Source organism: Mesoplodon mirus (genome assembly GCF_964341445.2).
Source record: "Mesoplodon mirus genome assembly, chromosome: 11".
Classification (NCBI taxonomy): Eukaryota; Metazoa; Chordata; class Mammalia; order Artiodactyla; family Ziphiidae; genus Mesoplodon; species Mesoplodon mirus.
Genome location: NC_138987.1, coordinates 72,163,640 through 72,187,345, shown reverse-complemented (window position 1 = coordinate 72,187,345; position 23,706 = coordinate 72,163,640). Strand labels below are relative to the sequence as shown.

The following is a 23,706-nucleotide window of genomic DNA, read 5'->3' as shown; positions in this document are numbered from 1 at the left end:
TTAACTTTCTAAGTATATTCTCACTTCAAAGCTTTTGTACCTTTTTTTTTTACCAACAAAAAGGTTGGGGGGAGGTGGGAGAAATGTAGAAATGTCTTCCTAGCTTGATAAAAGAATAACTACTTTAAAATACACGTGATGGGGCTTCCCTGGTGGCGCAGTCGTTGAGAGCCCACCTGCCGATGCAGGGGACATGGGTTCGTGCCCCGTTCCGGGAAGATCCCACATGCCGCAGAGCGGCTAGGCCCGTGAGCCATGGCCGCTGAGCCTGCGCGTCCGGAGCCTGTGCTCCGCAACAGGAGAGGCCACAACAGTGAGAGGCCTGCATACTGCAAAAAAACAAAAAACAAAACAAAACAAAACAAAAATACATGTGATGGTGAAACATGATAAGCATTCTGTAGAAAAAATAAAAAATCAGGAACAGATGGGGATTATTACTTTGATGTTGTTCTAAAATTCTCATCAATGCATTAAAACCTGATTTAGAAATAGGAAATAACAAGTATTAAAAAGGAAGAGAGAAATTTATCATAATTTATAGATGATCTGACTATATAAAGAGATAGACCCTACTAGATTCAATAAGAGTTCTGTAAAATGCATAGATATAAAATAGATACCAGGAAATTACTGCTACTTAGAAAAGTTCGTGGTATTTTGCAGGGGGGACAATATAAAAAAAGTTCAGAAGTCTATACATAAAATTTGAAAAACTCAAAAATAAAATTCAAGGGCTTCCTTGGTGGTGCAGTGGTTGAGAGTCTGCCTGCTGATGCAGGGGATACGGGTTCGTGCCCCAGTCTGGGAGGATCCCACATGCCGCAGAGCGGCTGGGCCCATGAGCCATGGCCACTGAGCCTGCGCATCCGGAGCCTGTGCTCCGCAACGGGAGAGGCCACAACAGTGAGAGGCCCGCGTATCGCAAACAAACAAACAAACAAAAAAATAAATAAAAAATAAAATTCAAAACTAAGGGAAATTTAATTATAGTAAATAAGAACTCATTTAACAAGTAAAGAACACAAACAAATGGATTTCAAAACAGTAAAAATTTCTTCATGATAAACAACCATATTGTTGACAAAAGATAAGTATAACTAAGTAATACACAGACAATGTTCAACCAGATAACTTCATTCCTAAAATGAAAATATAATAGTCAGGAATATTAAATTGCTCTGTTAAAACACTGACAACAAAATCTGTCTTATTGTTAGTAGTCCACTAACTATAAAAACTGTAACATAGGGCTTCTCTGGTGGCGCAGTGGTTGAGAGTCCGCCTGCCGATGCAGGGGACACGGGTTCGTGCCCCGGTCTGGGAGGGTCCCACATGCCGCGGAGCGGCTGGGCCCGTGAGCCATGGCCGCTGAGCCTGCGCGTCTGGAGCCTGTGCTCCGCAACGGGAGAGGCCACAGCAGTGAGAGGCCCGCATACCACAAAAAAAAAAAAAAAAAAAAAAAACTGTAACATAAAAAGCTTTCATTGGAGGTTATTGTAACAAAATTGGCCATTGGTTATGTCCATCTTTATCTATAGATGCACCTCTCCTGTGAACCCACAAACTTACTGTAATGCTAAGTTTCCCTCAACACCTGTATATATTTGGGTATATGACAGAAAATACATGCTATTTCCTCTGAGTCTTCACTACAAAAGTCATATACAAATAGTGACAGCTAAAATTCAAACGAAAACCTTCAAGTGTTAGCACAATAACACTCTAACCCCACACAATATGTTAGACAGTAGGACATGCTTACTTGTTCCTCAGCCACAAGCAAGGGATGTGTAGACTCTTCACCTACTGAAGGCAGGCGTGCACTTCCCACAGAAGGATGTCTGCTTGAAGGATGGGATGAAGCGTCTCCAAATGAGGGGTATCGGGGATATCCATTAGGTAAGTTCTGAGCAGCAAACCCTGGAGCTGAGTTTTTGTTTGTTTATTGGTTTAAGAAAGGATACAGGGGTAGGGCACAGAGAATAAAAATGAATGAGAATACAATCAGCACTGAGAGGTTTAAGGAAGGTGTTTCTGGCAAGACATATGAGAAACCACAGCAAAACAGCGTACCCCCTCCACTCTAACTTTCCACTCACATTTTAAATAATATGAAACAATTAATGTTTTCCTATTTAAAATATTAAAAATGTTTATAATTATAGCTAACAGTTTTTTAAAACTCACAACCACTATACTTACGTTAGCCAATGGTAATTCCTAACAATTTATAGATTAAATAACCGTAATCTATAGTTTATAATAGAAGAAGAAAAATGGACACTTACTTGTAGGTGTTCGAGGTGTTCTGGGGACTTCCAATTCTGTCTGATGATTATTCCTTTCAACAACTGGCTCCTCCACTACATTTATACTATTATTCTGCATAATCTCTTGCAACATATTAAATAATTCTTCTGCACGAGCACACTTAAAGGCAAAGATTCCTACAAATACAAACCGGGAGAAAAAAATGGTCACCGCATCTTTAAAAAAGACACAGGAGCATCTGTCGAAGAATAAACTTGTAAAGTAAGCATTCCATGCACCAATAGCAAGAAAAGCCTTTAAAATAAATGTCTGATAAATTAATTATATTCCCTGTTTCAAAACATAAACCCAAAAGTTCACAGAATAATTTTCATTTGTCCATGGGTGATGGCTCAAAAGAAGGAATACATAACAAGATTTGCAAACTTACTCTAGTTTGCTTTTTAACAGCAGGGGGAGCCCAACTTACCATTACCAAGGGAATTCTTTATCACTTGACAGGCCCTTGCTCTGCGGTTTACAATCATTACCTTGTTTAATTACCGTTGCCCTCTGATACAGAAGAAATTTGATGCGACAGAGGTCATGCAACTTGCCCAAGGACTTTCAAGAAGTAGGTAGCAAAAAATAAAAGTACGTTTTGTTTGACTCCAAAGTTTAGGTTCTTTTCCCTGAGTTATAACAGTAAAGACACATAGGCAATTTACTGGGACTAATCATTTACTTACTGCAAATCTTAAAGTTAATATGAGCCAAAATTCTGGACATAGAAAACATGCTTAATAAATGCTTGATAAATGAATACATAGTGTACTATGTCTCTTTTTTAAATAATCCACTTATTTGGGAATTTTTAAATTCTGGATAAAAGTAAAACATTAAACATTACATACAGAATAACTGAATTATAGCATGATATTTCAAATATGATAATGTTTGGAGAAAAAAAATAAAGGCTCTACCTACCTTGTCCAGTTTGACATCTTCGACCACTTTCAAAAGAAAAGAGATTTGAATCATAGCCATAGCGTCGGAGGCAGAGGTAGTGCCATTTTACCGAGTCACGTTTGCGAGTGTATAAAATCAGTTCCGTGTCTGTAAGTTCCATTATGCCAGAACCTAACTCATTCCCATCATCATCCACATTAATGACCTAAAAAAGAAAGTTTAATTAGTGCTAACTTAATGCTCCCACTTGACAGTTATGCACATATTTCACTAATTTGTCAGGAAAATGTACTATTGCTTATTGGTTCCTTTGTTAGTACATTCAACAACTGATTGTGTGTTCAGGGCATGGACTATGTAGCAGTGTAATACCCAGTTCATATCCACAAAGAACTCACATTCCCACTGAGGAGATAAGATATACAAACACGAAAAACACCACAAAACTGTAAATGCTTAACTAACAAATGATTGCAACAGAGGCTGCGAAATGCAGTAACTGTGGTGGAGGGTTGTTGGAGAAGCCTTCACATAAGAAGAGGAGGGACTTTAGCTGGGCCTTGGGTATAATTAAATTTAGACAGGAATAAAGAGGGAGAACTGGTGGGTCAGGAGTTAGGGGGCACATCCTGAAGATGCAGTGCTACAGCAGAGACAAAGGAGGTATGTTTCAGAGAGATCAGGACAGGACTGGCATTGAGTTCATGTATGGAAAGGCTTTGCACTGCTCAGTTTCAGAAAATGGCCAGAGACTATAAAGAACAGATAACACTTAGGGAGAATTTACTATACCCCTGGGTTGGGCAAAGTGCTTTGCTTGTGTTTTTGTCATTTAATACCGATCCTAAACTGCAGGTAATACTATTTTCTCCACTGCATACAAGTGAACAAAGACTTAGTGATAATGTAACCTGCCAAAGGTAATAAAGCTATGAAGCAAGAGGGCTGTGACTTACACCTAGGTTTGTGTGATCCAGAGGCTATGATTTACAGCAGAATGAGGTCAGAATATGAGAGATTAATGACTGTGGATGAGTAAGGAATGGAGCACTTAGCATCTAAGTAACAGAATACCACTAAAGTTTTAGAATGATGAAGGAGGAAGATTAATTTGATGTCAACTGCAGGATGCATCACAGAGATGACTGAAGATAGAGTTCAGTTATGAAATTGTCCAGGCATTAAACAATGACTGGGAGCTGGTGACGGGACTGAAGAGGTACCTATAAAGTGGCATTTTAAAGACAATATTATCAGTAGGTCATTTCAAAGAGGGCTGATGGGACCAAATCCAGGGGCTCTTATCACTGTGACCAAAGATTGAGTTCTTCAGAGGATATAACAGTCACTCATTAGTGCTATGTTTTCCTGACGGAGATACAAGATTTAGGCACTCATATCCATGACCGGTGATGTCGAAAGGTAAAAATAAATGTAAATGTCTTCCAAGTTAAAAAAAAAAAAAGACAGTATTATCAGAATTGTGTGGCTCTAACTGGATATGGAAGACCAAAGGAAAAGGAAAAGAGGATTTCACACTGTCAGTAAGAAATGTTGTCATCATTTGTTAAAACAAGAAAAGGCAGAATGGACAAAGAGGAAAATAAAAGGGTCTGAAGACAAAAGTGAGGAAATAATAAGACATGTTAATTAAGTGAAGTAAAAGAAAAGCATCCAGGTAGGCAGTGAGAGCTACATCTCAACCAGTTTTTACTGACCTTAAACTTGTTCCGATGGTTATCTGGGACAGTGTCTTTATCTGGACAGCTACAACAGCTACCCATGGCTTCTTCAGAAGACCATGTGAGCACTACATGAAAGATAATTTGCAAAAAATTATTAGATGTAAGATACAAAAGTCATAAAACAGAAAAAGACATTAGAAATCATCTAACATAAGCCCTGCGTTATTCTGATGAGGAAAATGAAGCCTAAGGAAGTAAATGGCTAGAGCTAGATTTCACACAACTAGCTGGAGAATTTTACTCAGCAACAAGAAGAATAATTCTGTGAGGGAGACTTCACAGAAATCTCAAATTTAATTTGCAAAGGTCTGCCTGTTTTAAAATTATCTAAAAGAAACCAATTTAAGTTCTCATACATAACACTACTAAAATAAAGTCATTCATGGAATTAACCCTTTATGGCTTATTAGGAATTTCAGTCCATCTTTATTAATAAATTTCCAAAAGGATGCTAGACTTCTGGCTTGGCAAGTATTTTGATTCATACTATGCATTGTAGTATTCTTTACGTAACCCAACAGACAAAATTGGTTAATAAGACACAAAAACAAATCTGGAATAGTTCATTAAGAGAGAAAGACAACTCAAAATTCAAGCTGTAACTTAACAGAGAATACTGGCCAAACTGAAAGAGTGTGTCTATCTAATCCTTTCCCACAGAAGGTTAGAGATATGTGGTTACAGTGACATTAAGTGTTGAAGAATACTGCAAGTGGGCAAAGGAAAAATTCAAAACTTCACTTACAAACAAGAGAAAGAATGAGAATGGATGTGACAGTATTTGAAAAAAGGGGGAAAGAAGGAAGCGTAAGAAGCTACTAAACATTAAAAACAAATCTGATTAAAATTTGCCTAAAATTCTTCAGCAGATCTTCACTACCTTCAGGAAAAAATGCAAAGCTCATCAGTATGACACATGGTCCTTCACAATCTGGTCTCTGTCTACAAATCCAGTCTAACCTCTTCCCTCCTCTCTGCTTCGAGTCCTACCCAGCCATACTAAACAGTTTCCCCAGAGCATCTTGTTCTCTCACACCCTTCCACGCTGCTCCTTTCTCAAGATTCAACTTCAGAGTACAGTGCCTTCAGGAAGCCTTCTCTGACTCCTACCAACTGGGCAAGTTATATTCCTTGTGTACCCCCAAAGCACCCTGAGCTTCCCAGTATCACAGCATCTTTCACACTGTTCTGTGTTTCATCACAGAAATTGTGATAGACTGTTTACTTATCTATCTACTTCCCTCCACTTTGAGGTCCTTCCCAGCAGGGATGGACTTTATTCATTCTTGCATTCCCTGTGCCTAACACAATACCTAGCACACAGGAGGTGCTCTAAGTTTCTTGTGAGCTGAATGAACTGCACTAAAGGAAGATAAAGAATGCTGGCAGGTATAAGGATTAAGCAGATGAAAAAGGATACTAGTGTATAAACCAAAAGAAGTGATAAGTAAAATAGTAAAGTTAAATTAAGACTCATATTTGGTGGTGTCCTCACACTGGTGAGAATGGCCATCATTAAAAACCCTACAAATAATAAATGCTGAAGAGGGTGTGGAGGAAAGGGGACCCTACTACACTGTTGGGAACCTAACTTGGTGCAGCCACTATGGAAAACAGTATGGAAGTTCCTTAAAAAACTAAAAAGAGAATTGCCATAAGATCCAGCAATGCCACTCCGGGGCATATATCCAGAGAAAACTCTAATTTGAAAAGATACATGTACCATAATGTTCATAGCAGCACTATTTACAACAGCCAAGACATGGAAGCAACCTAAATGTCCACTGACAGATGAATGGATAAAGAAGATGTGGTATATATAAATACACAATGGAATACTGCTCAGCCATAAAAAAGAATGAAATAATGCTATTTGCAGCAACATGGATGGACCTAGAGATTATCACACTAAATGAGGTAAGTCAGACAGAGAAAGATAAATACCACATGGTATCACTTATATGTGGAATCTAAAATATGATACAAATGAACTTATTTACAAAACAGAAACAGACTCACAGACATAGCAAACAAACTTATGGTTACCAAAGGGGAAAAGGGGCGGGGGAGGGATAAATTAGGAGTCTGGGATTAGCAGATACACACTACTATAAATAGAATAGATAAACAACAAGGTTCTGCTGTTTAACACAGGGAACTATATTCAATATCTTGTAATAAAACATAATGGAAAATATGAAAAATTATATATATATACATATATAACTGAATCACTTTGCTGTACACCACAAACTAACACAACATTGTAAATCAACTATACTTCAATTAAAAACATAAGTAAATAGATTTATATAGGGAAAATGTGTGATGACATAAGGATAAAAAAAATCTTGTTACATAAAAGAAAAAAGAAATCATATTTGGTGTCTTAATATGCCAGTTAAGTATCATGGTATAAAGATGACTAAGTCACGGGATGTACCTCTGAAGAGCCATGAGTCTAAAGGGAAAGACAGAGATGTCAACAGATAATGCATTATGATAAACCTCATGTTAGAATATAAGAAGAGTTCCGTGGGCACAGAGAAAGAAGCAACTAATTTTCTGGGTTAGGAAGGGCAGGAAGCACCATTTGAGCTGGTACTTTAAAAGGTGAGCAGAAACAGTGTGCTAGGCAAAAAACAGAAATAGGCACTTGAGACAAGATAAAAAAATAGGTGCAAAGATAAAGTCATGAAAGGTGGCAATGTATTCAGGAGAAAGTGAGGCATCTAGTACGACCAGAGTGCAGAATAGGCTGTAACACAAGCATAAGCCAAACCATAAAGCATCCTGAACAACAACCTAGGGATCTGGGACTCCAACTAACTTGACGCTAGCCTACCTCCAATGTCCCTGTAGTCAAATGGACATGACTCTATCTTGGCACTTATCACATTCTACTGTAATGTTGACCTGTCTCACCACCCACTTCACTGTGATCTCCAAGAAGATAGGAAACATGTCTTCTGAATTTTCTAGGGCACTAAGCATACTGTTTGACATAGCAGATAATCAATACATGTTTAATTTTTTAAAAATTAGTAAGTGTCTAATAAATTAGAAGCTGAGGAGGCCAAAAGAATATTTCAAAAAAATTTTTTAAAGCAGATAATTGATAGAAACAAAAAAACAAACAAAAAGTCTTGAAATTGCTTATCCAGCCTCACCACTGAATACAAAGAGCTAAATGATTACTACAGTGTGGCTTTTGCCTGAAAAAATAATGCCTCAAGTAAATATTTTTCAACTATTTCTCAAAAGAAGTAGAAAAAGCATTCTTCCACTTGACACCTTCACAGGCTACCTGTTAAGGCAGCACCTCCGATTTTGTCAGGGATATACGAATGGTGGTACAACCTACTTGGGGACTCTTTCACATTGAATGCTTCAGTTCAGTACAAAAATAGTTAATGAAAAGCCTACCATGTGACATGAAATCCTTGTATGCCACTCCAAAGAGAATGAATTTCATCCTACACAAGGTAAAAAGCCAATGAAGTATTTTAAGCAGGAAAGTGAGGTGGTCAGGAATTCATTTTAGATACCTCCATCTGCAGGGTAATTTTAAGTGGGAGTTTAGCTCAGAGGAAGGGAAGCCAGTGAGAGACTACTGAAAAATGGAATATGCCAAAGACTTAAAACCAGAGCAGCAATAGTAGGAATAAAGATGAAAATAATGAATTTTAAAAATACTTAGGGGGCTTCCCTGGTGGCACAGTGGTTGAGAGTCCGCCTGCCAATGCAGGGGACACGGGTTCGTGCCCCGGTCTGGGAAGATCCCACATGCTGCGGAGCGGCTGGGCCCGTGAGCCATGGCCGCTGAGCCTGCGCGTCCGGAGCTTGGGCTCCGCAACGGGAGAGGCCACAACAGTAAGAGGCCCACGTACCGCAAAAAAAAAAAAAAAAAAAAAACAAAAAACTTAGGAAGACAAGTCTGCAGCACTGAGTGTCTGGCTAGGTATACAGGAAGTAAGAGGCAGTTTTCAGGGCGGCAGATGAAGGGTGCTGGTTCCATTACCTGAAATAGGAAAAACTTTCTCAGGTCTTCAAGAGGAAGTGATGGTGGTTAGTTCAGTTTTAGACATGTTAAATTGAGATTCAAGAGAACAACCAAACGAAGACTTGCAAAAGAGAGGTAAGTACATCAGAATGGGTTTGAGGAAAGAGGTAAAATATTGGGACACATGGTATTTGAAACTATAAAACAGAAGACCCCGATCAAGGACAGTATAAAGAGCAGTCTGCAGTTAAAATTCTGGGGAACACAAATGCGCAAATACTGGAGTAGAGAAAAACAAGTGAAGGAGAAGAGAAACAATCAGAATAGTACAAACTAAGAAAAGAAAGTGTCAAGAAGGAAGGTTTTATCCATAGTGGAGTGTTAGGTAGAGGCAGAAGCCATTCAGCAGTGAGCAAATGGAAGATAAAGAAGTAGTCCTCCAAAGAATAGAAAAGGCTCTTTCAAGAACACAGTTGGAAAGGAAAGCCTAAAGTGATAGGGTATGGTTGGACATGGTTTCAAAAGAAAATATGTTTCTTGAGTTATTTATTGTTTTAAGGTGACACAGAGTTATGCAAGTCAGTAATCAGTATGTCAGTAAAGGTTAAAGAATATAGGAAAAAACAAAGGACATAGACGGCTACAGAATGGATCAAGACGGAGCGGGGAGGCTAGAGAAGATGAATTCCAGGGCCCAGACTGAGAAGTCTGCCCAGAGAAGGAGTGCCTTGTCCTCTGAGGAGAGAGGGCAGAAAATAAGGATGGGTGGAACACAGTAGAGAAGCTGAAATAGATAACATCTATCATCCTAAATTTCTTTGGCAAAATAGAAAGAAGCCAAGTTTGCACAATGAAGGACTTGAGGATTATTCTCTGAGAAGCTACCCAAGAAAGGTAGCAGGATTATTAAGTAGGCTATGCTGAGACTTAGCAGAAGCTGGAGAGTAAGATTATGCTATTTTTCTTTTTTTTTTTTTTTTTTTTTCCGTACGCGGGCCTCTCACTGTTGTGGCCTCTCCCGTTGCGGAGCACAGGCTCCGGATGCGCAGGCTCAGCGGCCATGGCTCACGGGCCCAGCCGCTCCGCGGCATATGGGATCCTCCCAGACCGGGGCACGAACCCGTATCCCCTGCATCGGCAGGCGGACTTTCAACCACTGCGCCACCAGGGAGGCCCGATTATGCTATTTTTCTAGCTGTACTCAGCAGTCCAGAGGGTAGACAGTTCAACTGACCTAGGGTCAGAAGGTAAAAGGACAAGGAAATTAAAGGATATTGGCAATATAGGGCTTTGAAGTGATGGGCCATCAGGTCTGGTCAGGAAAGAAGCAAGAAAGAAGAGGGCTGATGAAATGGGAGAAAACGGAGGGAGGCAAAAAGGAACAGGAGGCCTCAGTAAGGCTGAAGAATAGGCTTAGTACGAGTGAGACTGTGAAACAGCTGGGACTACAGGCAGCTGTCAATCTTCCAGCACAGGAGATTTTTAATGTGAAGTTTTCACCCACATCTCTGACTCCTGCTCCTGAAGCATGAATTCCCAGGCAGGGAGAAAGGCAAGACACTAGATAATCTGCATTTAGGACAATCAGATTAATACCTGGAGAGCGTCTGAGTTATGTAACACCCAATAATATGCACAAATACCTGTAAACACTTGATGAGAAACCACATGATCTCATCATCTTACCCAGTCAAGTTTATAACTCAGCAAAAACATAAAAAGACATACTATACGCCCTCAAGAAAGCCACATAGGAAAGTAATAAGGGTACATTCAAGAACAAAAGGTAGCTTCTGTTTGGGAAGATCAATATTGCAACAAGTGTGTTGGGTATTTTAAATTAGTAAACACTGTCATGTTTAATTAAAGCCAATTGTCCTTATTTTTGGGAAGTGGGAGGTGACAACATATCAGGAGGCAAAATAAAACTGCATTCAAGAAAACACTATTAAAATCTATAGTTTAAAAAATGTAATTTGTGGACTTAATGATTTTTTAAAAAGTAAACTTCAACTTACCTAGATCTGGCCATTAATATTCTTAGCCTCTGCTGCAGCATCAGGAGTTTAATCATACTTCAAAACACCATGTTTTCTTTGTTTGCTGACTTAACCTACAATTAGGAAGAAAAAGTCAAGAATTTGTTATTTCTTTAAAAACAGTTTTCCTTATGAGACTTCTGGCAGCACTGTTAGTTCAGTTAATCTATTTAAACAAACTAAAAAGACTGAATTTTTAATTAAAATATATATAATTTATAAGATCTATTCTAAAAATTAATATAATGTATACATGGTACAATCAACACAGCCTTTTCAAAAGAAAAGTAAAAACGCGGTAGCTTACGTTCCATGATGTTTGGATATCAGGACCTTTAGAAGCCATTGATTTTGGCTTCTCCACTACAGCTATGACATTAGACAACACATTCTCTATACTTATCTCCACAGCCATAAAATGAAACGTTAGACTAAACTACCTCCAAGGTTCCTTTCCAGCTCTAAAACTCCATTTTAGCCAAGGGCAGGCTAATTCTCCATATCCAGTCACGTCTCTTAAACCTCACTGTCCGTCCTGCCAAAGAGTTGACTCTCTTTAGAATCCACCCTCTGTATCTTCAAATCCACAAGACACCCCCAGAATCAAATCAGAAGAGTCAGTCATCAGAAAACAGTAGGAAAAAGCATGCCATAGAGTCACAGGATACTGATATAAATTACAGCAATAAATGACAATCTAGAGTTTTAAGAGATTTCAATATACTTCTGAAAAATTTCTGGTTAATTTATTCACTTTTTATAACAGAAAAAAAAATCAAATTCACTCAAACACGAGCACTAGCATTTACTAAATAGCTATACTACAGTAGGCATTATGTTAGGGGTTTTACAAAGAGTCTTATTTTTTTATTTTATTTTATTTTTTAATGAAATGAATTTCTTTTATAGAGAAAAAAAGAGACAGTAATAAAAGCTGTATGAGTGGTGCCAACCAAAAAACTTAAGGAGCACTGAGAAAGAGCAGTTTATTTATTTAGTTTTTTGAATTTTTTTTGAATTTTTGAATTTTATTTTTTGTACAGCAAAAAATAGTCATCAATTAGTCATCAATTCTATACACATCAGTGTATACATGTCACTCCCAATCACCCAATTCATCCCACCACCACCCCCATCCCCCGCCACTTTCCCCCCTTGGTGTCCATACGTTTGTTCTCTACATCTGTGTCTCTATTCCTGCCCTGCAAACTAGTTCATCTCTACCATTTTTCTAGGTTCCACATATATGCGTTAATATACGATATTTGTTTTCTCTTTCTGACTTACTTCACTGACAGTCTTGAGATACATCCACGTCTCAACAAATGACCCAATTTCGTTCCATTTTATGGCTAAGTAATATTCCATTGTATATGTGTGTGTGTGTGTGTATATATATATATATATATATATATATATATATATGTATGTATGTATGTATATATGTACCACATCTTCTTTATCCATTTGTCTGTTGATGGGCATTTACACTGCTTCCATGACCTGGCTATTGTAAATAGTGCTACAATGAACATTGGGGTGCATGTGTCTTTATGAATTATGGTTTCCTCTGGTTATATGCCCAGTAGTGGGATTGCTGGATCATACGGTAATTCTATTTTTATTTTTTTAAGGAACCTCCACACTGTTCTCCATAGTGGCTGTATCAATTTACATTCCCACCAACAGTGCAAGAGAGTTCCCTTTTCTCCACACCCTCTCCAGCATTTGTTGTTTGTAGACTTTCTAATAATGCCCATTCTAACTGCTGTGAGGTGATACTGCATTGTAGTTTTGATTTGCATTTCTCTAATAATTAGTGATGTTGACCAGCTTTTCATGTGCTTCTTCACCATCTGTATGTATTCTTTGGAAAAATGTCTATTTAGGTCTTCTGCCCATTTTTGGATTGGGTTGTTTGTTTTTTTAATATTGAGCTACTTGAACTGTTAATAAATTTTGGAGATTAATCCTTTGTCTGGTTGATTCATTTGCAAATATTTTCTCCCATTCTGAGGGTTATCTTTTCGTCTTGTTTATGGTTTCCTTTGCTTTGCAAAAGTTTTTAAGTTTCATTAGGTCTCATTTGTTTATTTTTGTTTTTATTTCCATTACTCTAGGAGGTTCATCAAAAAAGATCTTGCTGTGATTTACGTCAGAGTGCTCTTCCTATGCTTTCCTGTAAGAGTTTTATAGCGTCCGGTCTTATATTTAGGTTTCTAAAGCATTTTGAGTTTATTTTTCTGTATGGTGTTAGGGAGTGTTCTAATTTCATTCTTTTACGTGTAGCTGTCCAGTTTTCCCAGCACCACTTATTGAAGAGACTGTCTTTTCTCCATTGTATATCCTTGCCTCCTTTGTCATACATTAGTTGACCATAGGTGCGTGAGTTTATTTCTGGGCTTTCTATCTTGTTCCATTGATCTATGTTTCTGTTTTCGTGCCAGTACCATATTGTCTTGATTACTGTAGCTTTATAGTATAGTCTGAAGTCAGGTAGTCTGATTCCTCCAGCTCCATTTTTTCCCCTTAAGACTGCTTTCGCTATTCGGGCTCTTTTGTGTCTCCATACAAATTTTAAGATTTTTTGTTCTAGTTCCATAAAAAATGCCATTGGTAATTTGATAGGGATTGCATTGAATCTGTAGATTGTTTGGGTAGTATAGTCATTTTCACAATATTGATTCTTCCAATCCAAGAACATGGTATCTCCGTCTGTTGGTATCATCTTTAATTTCTTTCATCAGTGTCTTATAGTTTTCTGCATACAGGTCTTTTGTCTCCCTACGTAGGTTTATTCCTAGGTATTTTATTCTTTTTGTTGCAATAGTAAATGGGAGTGTTTCCTTCATTTCTCTTTCAGTTTCTTCATCATTAGTGTAGTGTATAGGAATGCAAGAGATTTCTGTGCATTAATTGTATCCTGCAACTTTAACAAATTCTTTGATTAGCTCTAGCAGTTTTCTGGTGGCATTTTTAGGATTCTCTACGTATAGTATAATGTCATCTGCAAACAGTGACAGTTTTACTTCTTCTTTTGCAATTTGTATTCCTTTTATTTCTTTTTCTTCTCTGATTGCCATGGCTAGGACTTCCAAAACTGTGTTGAATAATAGTGGCGAGATTGGACATCCTTGTCTTGTTCCAGATCTTAGAGGAAATGCTTTCAGTTTTTCATCATTGAGAATGAGGTTTTCTGTGGGTTTGTTGAATATGGCCTTTATAATGTTGAGGTAGGTTCCCTCTACGTCCACTTTCTGGAGAGTTTTTATCATAAACGGGTGTTGAATTTTGTCAAAAGCTTTTTCTGCATCTATTGAGATGATCATATGGCTTTTATTCTTCAATTTGTTAATATGCTATATCACATTAATTGATTTGTGTATATTGAAGAATCCTTGCATCCCTGGGATAAATCCCACTTGATCATGGTGTATGATCCTTTAAATGTGTTGTTGGATTCTGTTTGCTAGTATTTTGTTGAGGATTTTTGCATCTATATTCATCAGTGATATTGCTCTGTAATTTTCTTTTTTTGTAGTATCTTTGTCTGGTTTTGGTATCAGGGTGATGGTGGCCTCATAGAATGAGTTTGGGAGTGTTCCTTCCTCTGCAATTTTTTGGAAGAGTTTGAGAAGGATGGATGTTAGCTCTTCTCTAAACGTTTGATAGAATTCACCTATGAGGCTATATGGTCCTGGACTTTTGTCTGTTGTAAGATTTTTAATCACAGTTTCAATTTCATTACTTGTGATTGGTCTGTTCATATTTTCTATTTCTTCCTGGTTCAGTCCTAGAAGGTTATACCTTTCTAAGAATTTGTCCATTTCTTCCAGGTTGTCCATTTTATTGGCATAGAGTTGCTTGTAGTAGTCTCTTAGGATGCTTTGTTTTTCTGTGGTGTCTGTTGTAACTTCTCCTTTTTCATTTCTAATTGTATTGATTTGAGTCCTCTCCCTCTTTTTCTTGATGAGTCTGGCTAATAGTTTATCAATTTTGTTTATCTTCTCAAAGAACCAGCTTTTAGTTTTATTGATCTTTGCTACTGTTTTCTTTGCTTGTATGTCATTTATTTCTGCTCTCATCTTTATGATTTCTTTCCTCCTACTGACTTTGGGTTTTCTTTGTTCTTCTTTCTCTGGTTCCTGGAGGTGTAAGGTTACATTGTTTATTTGAGATTTTTCTTGTTTCTTGAGGTAGGCTTGTATAGCTATAAACTGCTGTCTTAGAACTGCTTTTGCTGCATCCCATAGGTTTTGGATAGTTGTGTTTTCATTGTCATTTGTCTCTGGGTATTTTTTGATTTCCTGTTTGATTTCTTCAGTGATCTCTTGGTTATTTAGTAACGTATTGTGCAGCCTCCATGTGTTTGTGTTTTTTATGTTTTTTCCCCTGTAATTCATTTCTAATCTCATAGCGTTGTGGTTAGAAAAGATGCTTGATATGATTTCAATTTTCTTAAATTTACTGAGGCTTGATTTGTGACCCAAGATGTGATCTATCCTGGAGAATGTTCCACGGGCACTTGAGAAGAAAGCGTAATCTGCTGTTTTTGGATGAAATGTCCTATAAATATCAATTAAATCTATCTGGTCTATTGTGTCATTTAAAGCTTGTGTTTCCTTATTTATTTTCATTTTGGATGATGTGTCCATTGGTATAAGTGAGGTGTTAAAGTCTCCCACTATTACTGTGTTACTGTCAATTTCCTCTTTTATAGCTGTTAGCAGTTGCCTTATGTATTCAGGTGCTCCTATGTTGGGTGCATATATATTTATAATTGTTATATCTTCTTCTTGGATTGATCCCTTGATCATTATGTAGTGTCCATCTTTGTCTCTTCTAACATTCTTTAAGGTCTATTTTATCTGATATGACTATTGCTACTCCAGCTTTCTTTTGATTTCCATTTGCATGGAATATGTTTTTCCATCCCCTCACTTTCAGTCTGAATGTGTCCCTAGGTCTGAAGTGGGTCTCTTGTAGACAGCATATAGATGGGTCTTGTTTTTGTATCCATTCAGCAAGCCTGTGGCTTTTGGCTGGAGCATTTAATCCATTCACGTTTAAGGTAATTATCGATATGTATGTTCCTATGACCATTTTCTTAATTGTTTTGGGTTTGTTTTTGTAGGTCCTTTTCTTTTCTTGTGTTTCCCACTTAGAGAAGTTCCTTTAGCATTTGTTGTACAGCTGGTTTGGTGGTGCTGAATTCTCTTAGCTTTTGCTTGTCTGTAAAGCTTTTGATTTCTCCATAGAATCTGAATGAGATTCTTGCTGGGTAGAGTTATCTTGGTTGTAGGTTCTTCCCTTTCATCACTTTAAGTCTATCATGCCACTCCCTTCTGGCTTGTAGTTTCTGCTGAGAAATCAGCTGTTAACCTTATGGGAGTTCCCTTGTATGTTATTTGTCGTTTTTCCCTTGCTGCTTTCAATAATTTTTCTTTATCTTTAATTTTTGCCAATTTGATTACTATGTGTCTCAGTGTGTTTCTCCTTGGGTTTATCCTGTATGGGACTCTCTGCACTTCCTGGACTTAGGTGGCTATTTCCTTTCCATGTTAGGGAAGATTTTGACTATAATCTCTTCAAATATTTTCTTGGGTCCTTTCTCTCTCTCTTCTCCTTCTGGGACCCCTATAATGTGAATGTTGTTGTGTTTAATGTTGTCCCATAGGTCTCTTAGGCTGTCTTCATTTCTTTTCATTCTTTTTTCTTTATTCTGTTCCGCAGCAGTGAATTGCACCATTCTGTCTTCCAGGTCACTTATCCATTCTTCTGCCTCAGTTATTCTGCTATTGATTCCTTCTAGTGTAGTTTTCATTTCAGTTATTGTATTCTTCATCTGTTTGTTTGTTCTTTAATTCTTCTAGGTCTTTGTTAAACATTTCTTGCATCTTCTTGATCTTAGCCTCCATTGTTTTTCCTAGGTCCTGGATCATCTTCACTATCATTATTCTGAATTCTTTTACTGGAACGTTGCCTATCTCCACTTCATTTAGTTGTTTTTCTAGGGTTTTATCTTGTTCCTTCATCTGGTACATAGCCCTCTGCCTTTTCATCTTGCCTCTCTTTCTGTGAATGTGGTTCTTGTTCCACAGGCTGCAGGATTGTAGTTCTTCTTGCTTCTGCTGTCTGACCTCCAAATAGTCTCATTTTAATCTATATTTTAACTTGAGTTAACAAATATGATTGATACCCAAAATGAACATTTCCAAAACCATGAACCCACACACAAACAAAATTTTTCGTTCTGGACTTATAACCTGTATATAAAATCAGTGGTTCAGCCAGGTGTTTGCTTACACCCCTTGTGAGCTGCTGCTACACCCCACATTATGGTGGGCAGCAACCCACTGCCTTTTCCTTACCACAGCTTTTTTTTTCCTCCAGAAGCTTAACATACATCATGCTTTGCCTCTGGCTTATAAAACTGTCTAGCTAATTCCACCATAAATCATTTCTCTTATATGATGTTTCTCTAGCTCTCTCTCTTAAGAGATTTTAGCCAAATAACTAAGAAAAATCTCTCTTCCTCTTTTTATTTGTTCCTCTCATAAGCATCCCACAACCCCTATCCTGAAATGAGTTTATTCATAGTAAATGTGATTAAGAGAAGTGAGAGTGATCCATCTGTACCCCTATATCAAGGAAAAGATTTGAAATGAAGTTAAACATACAAAAGAATCAGTGTGCCAATCTATAAGGCTCTTGAAAATATTAAAAAATCCCGTTAGAAACTCTCTCACCTTCAGATCTTTTTTTTCTAATTTTTAAGATTGTGGTAAAATACATATAAAATTTACCATCTTACCCATTTTTAAGCATACAGTTTAGTAGTGTTAAATATATTCAATATTGTGCAACCAAAGTGCAACCAATCTCAAGGACTTTTTCATTTTGCAGAAATGAAACTCTATACCCATTAAATAACAACTCATTTCCCCTCTGCCCAAGTCCCGGCAACCACCATTCTACTTTCTGTTTTCATGAGTTTGACTATTCTAAATACCTCATATAACTGAGACTGTACACTACTTATGTTTGTGCCTGTCTTATCTCACTTAGAATAATGTCTTCACAGTTCATCCATGCTGTAACATGCGTCAGAATTCCTTTCCTTTATAAGACTGAAAAATATTCCACTGAATACATACCAACACTTGCTATTCCATCCGTCAATGGACATTTATCTATGTTCTGGCTATTGGAATAATGCTGCTATGAACATGGATGAACAAATATCTCTCTGAGACCCTGCTTTCAATTATTTTGGATACATACCCAGAAGTGGTACTGCTGAATCATATGGTAGTTCTATTTTATTAATTTTTTGAGAAACTTCCATACTGTTTTCTACAGTATATCTTTTTTAGAGAAATGTCTATTCAAGTCCTTTGCCCATTTTTGAATCAGGTTGTTCTTTGCTGTTGACTTTTAGTATAAATTCTCTATATATTCTGCATATTAATCCCTTATCAAATATATGATTTGCAAATATTTTCTCCCATTCTGTGGTTGCCTTTTTCACTCTGTTGATAGTATCTTTTGAAGTAAAAAAATTTTTTTTCATTAAGTCCAATTTGTCTACTTTTGCTTTGATGCCTGTGCTTTTGGTGTCACATCCAAGAAAGCATTGCCAAATCCATGTTGTGAAGCTTTTGCCCTATGTTTTCTTCTAAGAATCTCACTGTTCTATGTCTTATACTTAGGTCTTTGATCCAATTTGAGTTAATGTTTGTATATGGTGTTAGGTAAAGGTCCAAGTTCATCTTTTGCATGCAGATATCCAGTTGTCCCAGAAGCATTTGTTGAAGACTCCTTTACCCACTGAATGGTCTTTGTACCCTTTTCAAAACTTATTTGACCATATATGTGAGGGTTTATTTCTGAGTTCTCTATTCTATTCCACTGGTCTATATGTATTTATGCCAGTACCACACTGTTTTGATTATGTGGCTTTGTAGTAAGTTTTGAAATCAAGAATTGTGAGTAATCCAGTTTTAAGACTGTTTTGCCTATCCAGGGTCCTGAGATTCCATATGAATTTCACAATAGGTTTTCCTGTTTTTGAAAAAAACATCATTGGGATTTTGACAGGTATTGCAATGAATCTGTAAATCTCTTTGGACAGGACTGATATTTTAATAACATTGTATCTTCTAATCCATGAATAGGGGATGTGTTTATTTATGTCTTCTTTGATTTCTTCAGCAGTATTTTGCACTTTTCATTGTATACTTTGTTGTTTTTTCGTTTTGTTTTGCGGTACGTGGGCCTCTCACTGTTGTGGCCTCTCCTGTTGCAGAGCACAGGCTCCGGATGCGCAGGCTCCAGACGCCCAGGCTCAGCGGCCATGGCTCACGGGCCTAGCCGCTCCGCGGCATGTGGGATCTTCCCGGACCGGGGCACGAACCCGTGTCCCCTGCATCGGCAGGCGGACTCCCAACCACTGCGCCACCAGGGAAGCCCTGTATACGTTTTTTAATTCCTAAGTATTCTATTCCTTTTGATGCCACTGTAAAAGGAACTGTTTTTGTAATTTCCTTTTCAGATTGTTCATTGTGAATGTACAGAAATGCAACTAACTTTTACATTTTGACTTTGTATCCTGCTACTTAGCTGAATTCATTTATTAGTTCTGAAAGTAGTTTTTGTGTGGAATCTTTAGGGTTTCCCACATATAAGGTCATCTCACCTGCAAACAGATTATTTTACTTCTTTCTTCTCAATTTGGATAACTTTTATTTCTTTTTCTTACCTAAGTGCTCTAGCTAGAACTTCCACTACCATGTTAAATAAAAGTCATGAAAGTGGGCATGCTTGCCTTGTTCCTGATCTTAGGGGAAAAGCTTTCAGTCTTTTACTACTGAGAATGATGTTGCTGTGGGTTTTTCATATATAGCTTTCATTATATTGAGGTGGTTTCCGTCTATTCCTAGTTTTTTATAATGCTTTTATCTTGAAAAGGTGTTGAACTTTGTCAAATGCTTTTTCTGCATCAATTGAGATGATTGTGTGTTTTTTTCCTTCATTCTGTTAATGTGGTGTATTACACTGATCAATTTTCATGTTGTACCATCCTTGCATTCCAAAAAGAAATCCCACTTTACCATGGTATATAATCCCTTTATTATGTGGATGAATTCAGTTTGCTAGCATTTTGTTGAAGATTTCTGAATCAATGTTTACAAGAGATATTGGTCTGTAGTTTTTTTTTTTTTTTTTTTTTTTTCTTTTTTTTCCGGTACGTGGGCCTCTCACTGTTGTGGCCTCTTCCATTGTGGAGAACAGGCTCCGGATGCGCAGGCTCAGCGGCCATGGCCCACGGGCCCAGCCGCTCCACAGCATGCAGGATCCTCCTGGACCGGGGCACAAACCCGCATCTCCTGCATCAGCAGGCGGACTCTCAACCACTGCGCCACCAGGGAAGCCCTGTAGTTTTCTTTTCTTGTAATGTATTTGTCTGACTTTGTTATCAGGGTAATGCTGGCCTCATAGAATGAATTAGGAAGTGTTCTCTCCTCTTCAATATTTTGGAAAAGTTTGACAGGGACTGATAGTAGTTCTTTAACTAGCAGAATTCACTGGTGAAGCCAGGTCTTTTCTTTTCCTTCTTTCTTTCTTTTTTAAAAAAATATTTATTTATTTATTTGGCTGTACTGCGTCTTTGCTGCAGCACATGGGATCTTTTAGTTACGGCACGTGGGATCTTTTTTAGTTGCAGCATGTGAACTCTTAGTTGTGACATGGAGACTCTTAGTTGTGGCATGTGGGATCCAGTTCCCTGACGAGGGATTGAACCCGGGCCCCCTGCACTGGGAGCGTGGAGTCTTAGCCACTGGACCACCAGCGAGGTCCCAAGCCAGGGCTTTTCTACTCAAGAGATTTTTTTATTACTGATTCAATCTCCTTACCTTATAGGTCTATTGTGATTTAGTCTTGGTAGATTTTGTATGTCTAGGAATTTGTCCATTTTATCTAGGTTCTTCAATTTGTTGGCATACAATTGTTCACAGTACTCTCTTATAATCCTTTTTATTTCAGTAGACTTGATAGTGATGTCACCACTTTCACTTCTGATTTTAGTAATTTGAGTCTTTCCTCCTTTTTTCTTAGTCCACCTAGCCAAAAATTTGTCAATTTTGTTGATGTTTTCAAAGAACAAACTTTTGGTTCACTGACTTTCTGTTTTTCTATTCTCTATTTCCTTTCTCTCTCCTTTAACCTTTATTATTTCCTTCCTTCTGCTAGCTTTGGTTTTAGTTTGTTCTTTTTCTAGTTCCTTAAGTTATAAAGCTAGAGATCTTTCTTATTTTTTTAACATAAGCATTTATAACTACAAAAATCCCCTTAGAACTGCTTTCATTGTGTCCTATAAGTTTTGGCATGCTGTGTTTTCATTTTCTTTGGTCTCTAAGTATTTTCTTAATTTCCCTTGTGATTTCTTCTTTGACTGGTTGTTTAAAAGTATGTTGTTTAGGGCCTCCCTGGTGGCGCAGTGGTTGAGAGTCCGCCTGCCGATGCAGGGGATACGGGTTCGTGCCCCGGTCCGGGAGGATCCCATATGCCGCGGAGCGGCTGGGCCCGTGAGCCATGGCCGCTGAGCCTGCGCATCCGGAGCCTGTGCTCCGCAATGGGAGAGGCCACAACAGTGAGAGGCCCGCGTACCGCAAAAAAAAAAAAAAAAAAAAAAAAAAAAAAAAAAGTATGTTGTTTACAGACTTACTAGAGAATGGACTTGAGGATATGGGGAGGGGGAAGGGTAAGCTGTGACAAAGTGAGAGAGTGGCATGGACATATAAACACTACCAAATGTAAAACAGACAGCTAGTGGGAAGCAGCCACATAGCATAGGGAGATCAGCTCAGTGCTTTGTGACCACCGAGAGGGGTGGGATAGGGAGGGTGGGAGGGAGGGAGATGCAAAAGGGAAGACATATGGGAACATATGTATATGTATAACTGATTCACTTTGTTATAAAGCAGAAACTAACACACCATTGTAAAGCAATTATATACTCCAATAAAGATGTTAAAAAAAAAACTATGTTGTTTAATTCCCACAGTTTTGTGAATTTTCCAGTTTTCCTTCTGTTGTTGATTTCTAACTTCATCCTCTTGTAGCTGGAGATGATACTTTGTATGCTATCTATCTTTTAAAATCTTTTGAGACTTAATTTGTGGCCTAACATATGTTCTATGTTCTATCCCAGAAAATGTTACAATAACGTGAGCTTTTAGACTAATATTTTTTTTTCCTTTAAATGTATTAATCTTTTAAGTCATGTAGAAAATAAAAAGTTATAAATCTTTGTTACAATAGTACTAGCTTTTATAATTCCCTTTGTATTTACCTTTATTGAGATCTTTATTTCTCCACACAACTTCTAGTTACTGTCTAGAGTCCTTTCGTTTCACCTTGCAGAACTCTCTTGTGCATTTCTTGCAGGGCAGGTCTAGTGGTAATGAACTCCCTCAGCTTTTGTTTACCTGGGGATGTCTTAGTTTCTCACTTACTTTTGAAGGACAGTTTTACCAGATAATAGGATTCTTGATGGACAGACTTTTTTTCTTTTAGCACTTTGAATATAGCAGCCCACTGCCACTTGGCCTCTGAAGTTTCTGATGAGCAATATGCTAATAATCTCACTGAGAGTCCCTTGTATGTGATGATTAGCTTTCTTCTTGCTGCTTTCAAGATTCCTGGCCTTTGTCTTTTGGAAGGTTGATTATAATGTGTCTTGCTCTATGTCTCTTTGACTTCATCTTACTTGGAGTGCAATGAGCTCCTTGGATGTTTATGTTCATGTCTTTCATCAAATTTGAGAAGTTTTTAACCAGTATTTCTTCAAAAGTTCTCTCTGCTCCTTTCTCTCTCTCTCTCTTCTCTTTCTAGGACTCCCACAATATACGGCTTTCAATATGTTGAGGTGGTTCCATATTTTAGAATCCACATATAAGTGATATCATATGGGATTTATCATTCTCTTTTTGATTTACTTCACTTAGTATGATAATCTCTAGGTTCATCCACGATGCTGCAAATGGCATTATGTCATTCTTTTTTATGGCTGAGTAGTATTCCATTGTGTATATATACCACACCTTCTTTATCTATTCATCTGTCGATGGACATTTAGGTTGCTTACAGGTCTTGGTTATTGTAAATAGTGCTGCTCTGAACATTGGGGTTCATGTATCTTTCTGAATTAGAGTTTTCTCTGGATATACAGCCAGGAGTGAGATTGCTGGATCATATAAGGGTGCCAGTCTTTTAAATTTCCTGGAAGTCACTTTAGCAGGTAGGGGAGGGGCTTGCAACAATAGGGTATGTGCAACAACAATAGCTGCCCACCTCTCTGTCTGCACCTCTCTGATCAGAAGCAGCACTCTCTGATCCAGGTACAGATCCTTGATATTTGGAGAAGAGGGTACTTTCTGCCTCCGCTGGCTCCAAAAGCTGTGTGAGAGCTGCACAAAGGTGGCAGCAGAGAATGGCTGCAATTTTACATCTGAGCCTTTTCCTGACAGTTGCAAGTCTTCAACAGCTCCATAGTTCCAAAATAGTTACATCAGATTCTGCCACTGTATTTGTTATCTAGGTGGGGAGGCAGACTCCTGATGCCTCCTACTCCATCTTCCCAGAATCCTCTCCAGGCCTGTTTTTGGGGATCAGTATATATTCAGTTTCATTG

General features: G+C 37.9%; 1 protein-coding gene across 2 annotated transcripts in view; it reads right to left on the bottom strand.

Moving 5' to 3' along the window:
* FRS2 (fibroblast growth factor receptor substrate 2) overlaps positions 1-23,706 on the bottom strand; it is a 70,125-nt gene that overhangs the window by 5,247 nt on the left and 41,172 nt on the right. For both annotated transcript variants that reach the window (XM_082637072.1, XM_082637073.1), the window contains exons 2-6: positions 10,989-11,083; positions 4,941-5,032; positions 3,241-3,427; positions 2,292-2,450; positions 1,766-1,929 (exon numbers count right to left, since the gene is read on the bottom strand). In XM_082637072.1, coding sequence (XP_082493198.1) covers positions 1,766-1,929; positions 2,292-2,450; positions 3,241-3,427; positions 4,941-5,006 — 576 coding nt within the window. In that variant the 5' untranslated portion in view covers positions 5,007-5,032; positions 10,989-11,083. The remainder of the gene's footprint in view (positions 1-1,765; positions 1,930-2,291; positions 2,451-3,240; positions 3,428-4,940; positions 5,033-10,988; positions 11,084-23,706) is intronic.